Below are 2379 nucleotides of genomic sequence, written 5' to 3'. Positions count from 1 at the left end.
CAAGAGTCGACGAATCCATTGAAAGACACTGGGGATTGATACGACTCAGACACCACTCAACAAGAACGTAGTTGAGACTCGATACCAACCGAATTCTCAAATTGGAGATTCGTCAGATGTTCCGATTGAATTGGATTTGGATTCTGAAAGTAGTAGATCTTGTATGCAAAAACCAGCTGTGTCCTGTATTGTATCCATTTCTGTGTTTTGCATATCAACGTGTAGTGCTTTGCAATGCTCTCGACCATGTGGATCTGCACCTTTTGGACCATTGAACAAACAGGGTGATGGTGTTTGGTGTGAAGATTCGGTGCCTTGTGCGATATTTACGCTTTCTCACCATCGTGTTCCACTTCCAGTTATTTCATTTGGTCAACAGAATCTTGTGCCATTTCTTCCTCTCTCGTCGGGATGGATATTAAAAGGAAGTCAAAGTATGAGACTATCGCTGTTGTGGCATTCACTTACCGAATCTGCAGCTTTGATTGCACCCTCACGGTTACGTCATATTTTGGTTGATGAATGGGATCAAGAGCCTGCAAGTTCACCTGTAGGATCATCATCTACTGGGTATCTAGCAGCACTTCCAAATCATTGTAACATTGTAAGGGATGTTCTCAAACAACTATGCTCACTGGACCATTTGTATAAACTTGTTTCTGATGAATAAAGTAGTTTTTACTTTAATATTTTAAACTGTTTAAATGGATAAATGTAAGCCCTATTGTGGACTAACTGAAAACAAGTCGATTAGATTCAGCTTTTGACTATTTTAGTATATTGGCTTGCTAATTTTAACAAGCAGCTCAATTATTTAAACCCAAAGCAGTAGAATAAGTGCTTGAACGTTTTTTTAAATATCAAGCAAAAAAGTTGCTACGCACTGATATTATAATATATACAATCTAATCCAAATTGTAAAAAATCAATATAGCTGAAATAACAACTATTGTAGTAATAGATTTTATTTTAAATTGGTTTGTTCATTGAATCTCATTAGACTTTGGCAGTGTGTCAAGTATATCCCAACCATCAACACTGACAAAGAGAATCCAGTCTGCTGCAGTTTTTGGATCTCTAAGCGACTGGTTAATGGGCAGTAAATTGATAAACATCTCTTGTTCCTCAAGCTCGGCTTTGCTCAAAATCACAAGGATTAGGTCGGCGTCCAAGTCATTGGTGATATCACGACAACACTCTGCAATCTCAAGCTTGCTAAGAACACAGATACCATATCATGCTGGCATCACCGGCCGCAATAGGCACGTAGCTAATGGTCGTCAACATTTTCTTGCACTTGTACGATGAGAAGATTGGCTTGCTGGAATGGTTGCAGATGCGGCGCTTGATCATCTTGCACTCAGCCTGGAATTTGGAGCTAAAATTCTTAGTACGATCTGCTAGATGACGGTCCAATAACATTCAGTTTATCGTGTCTGTGAGCCAAAAATAATAATATACTTTTAATGATTTTAAATAACTTTTTTAATTCCATGGGTTGAATTTAGAATTCTTCCATAAACTGTTGTTACATTTAATCAGATTCAATAACCAATTATTTGTATTTGCTTAAAAATGATGATTGTCAACTAGTAAAAAAGTAGTATATATAGGGCACCGAATGATACCAGTTTTTTTAACTGGTGCTTTCCATTGAATTTGGTTATAAGTTGTTCAAATCGGTATATGAGTTGGAAGAACACGAATGGTCAAAAATATCCAAGGATTATGTTTTTACTTTATGGTTTGGATAATTGGTAGTTTTCTGTGAAACAGTAAAACCGACAGTGTCATTTACGGAGATCGTAACGTAAAAGTATCCATTCTATTCAAATTAAAGTTTTTTATCTGCGTCTGGACTACCCCCGGAAACACCCCCTTCATTCTTTACAATCAAGTATGAAGCATCAGACACGACGTTTGACTTTTCTGCAATTCTTTGATACCCTGGTCCCAAGTGACTAACTTCAATCGGAAGAATGACTTCTTTGAAATGGCCATCGAAAAGAACTGGTAAAACCGAATGCAGTTTTGGATTTACGGCGTTATTCAACTCTTCAAGAATATTCCATTCATCAGTAGTATAGAAATCATTCAGTCGCTTGTATCTGTTCTTGAACTGTGGTTTTGGTTCTGGGTTTGCTTCGTAAGCTTTCTCAAATACATCGTCAATAGTAACACAGCGTTTTCCTTTAGATTTACAGCCAGGAATAGGATAAATCTTATCCAATTCAACAGCAATAGTCGTCAAGTAAGAGCGACTGGAGTGAACTGCTTTGCTGTGTTTATAGTCCTGGTGTCTTGTAATACTAATTGCAGGTTTTTCAGCTGCTTCCACTTAAACCTCTACTGGCTCCACCACAGCAACAAGAGGCATTT

At 37.6% G+C, this 2379-nt stretch overlaps 2 protein-coding genes across 2 annotated transcripts in view; one reads left to right on the top strand and one right to left on the bottom strand.

Annotated features, from left to right (window-relative positions):
• The window catches only part of BATDEDRAFT_92392 (uncharacterized protein), a gene marked incomplete at both ends in the record, with an annotated part of 4307 nt that extends 3637 nt beyond the window's left edge, over nucleotides 1–670 (top strand). The window contains one exon of the mRNA XM_006682674.1: nucleotides 72–670. Coding sequence (XP_006682737.1) covers nucleotides 72–670 — 599 coding nt within the window. The remainder of the gene's footprint in view (nucleotides 1–71) is intronic.
• Nucleotides 671–1834: 1164 nt separating this feature from the next.
• The window catches only part of BATDEDRAFT_28307 (uncharacterized protein), a gene marked incomplete at both ends in the record, with an annotated part of 1505 nt that continues 960 nt past the window's right edge, over nucleotides 1835–2379 (bottom strand). The window contains one exon of the mRNA XM_006682558.1: nucleotides 1835–2221. Coding sequence (XP_006682621.1) covers nucleotides 1835–2221 — 387 coding nt within the window. The remainder of the gene's footprint in view (nucleotides 2222–2379) is intronic.

Source organism: Batrachochytrium dendrobatidis, assembly GCF_000203795.2.
Source record: "Batrachochytrium dendrobatidis JAM81 unplaced genomic scaffold BATDEscaffold_17, whole genome shotgun sequence".
Classification (NCBI taxonomy): Eukaryota; Fungi; Chytridiomycota; class Chytridiomycetes; order Rhizophydiales; genus Batrachochytrium; species Batrachochytrium dendrobatidis.
The sequence above is the reverse complement of the archived record's forward strand: the minus strand, read 5'-3'. Positions and strand labels throughout refer to the sequence as shown.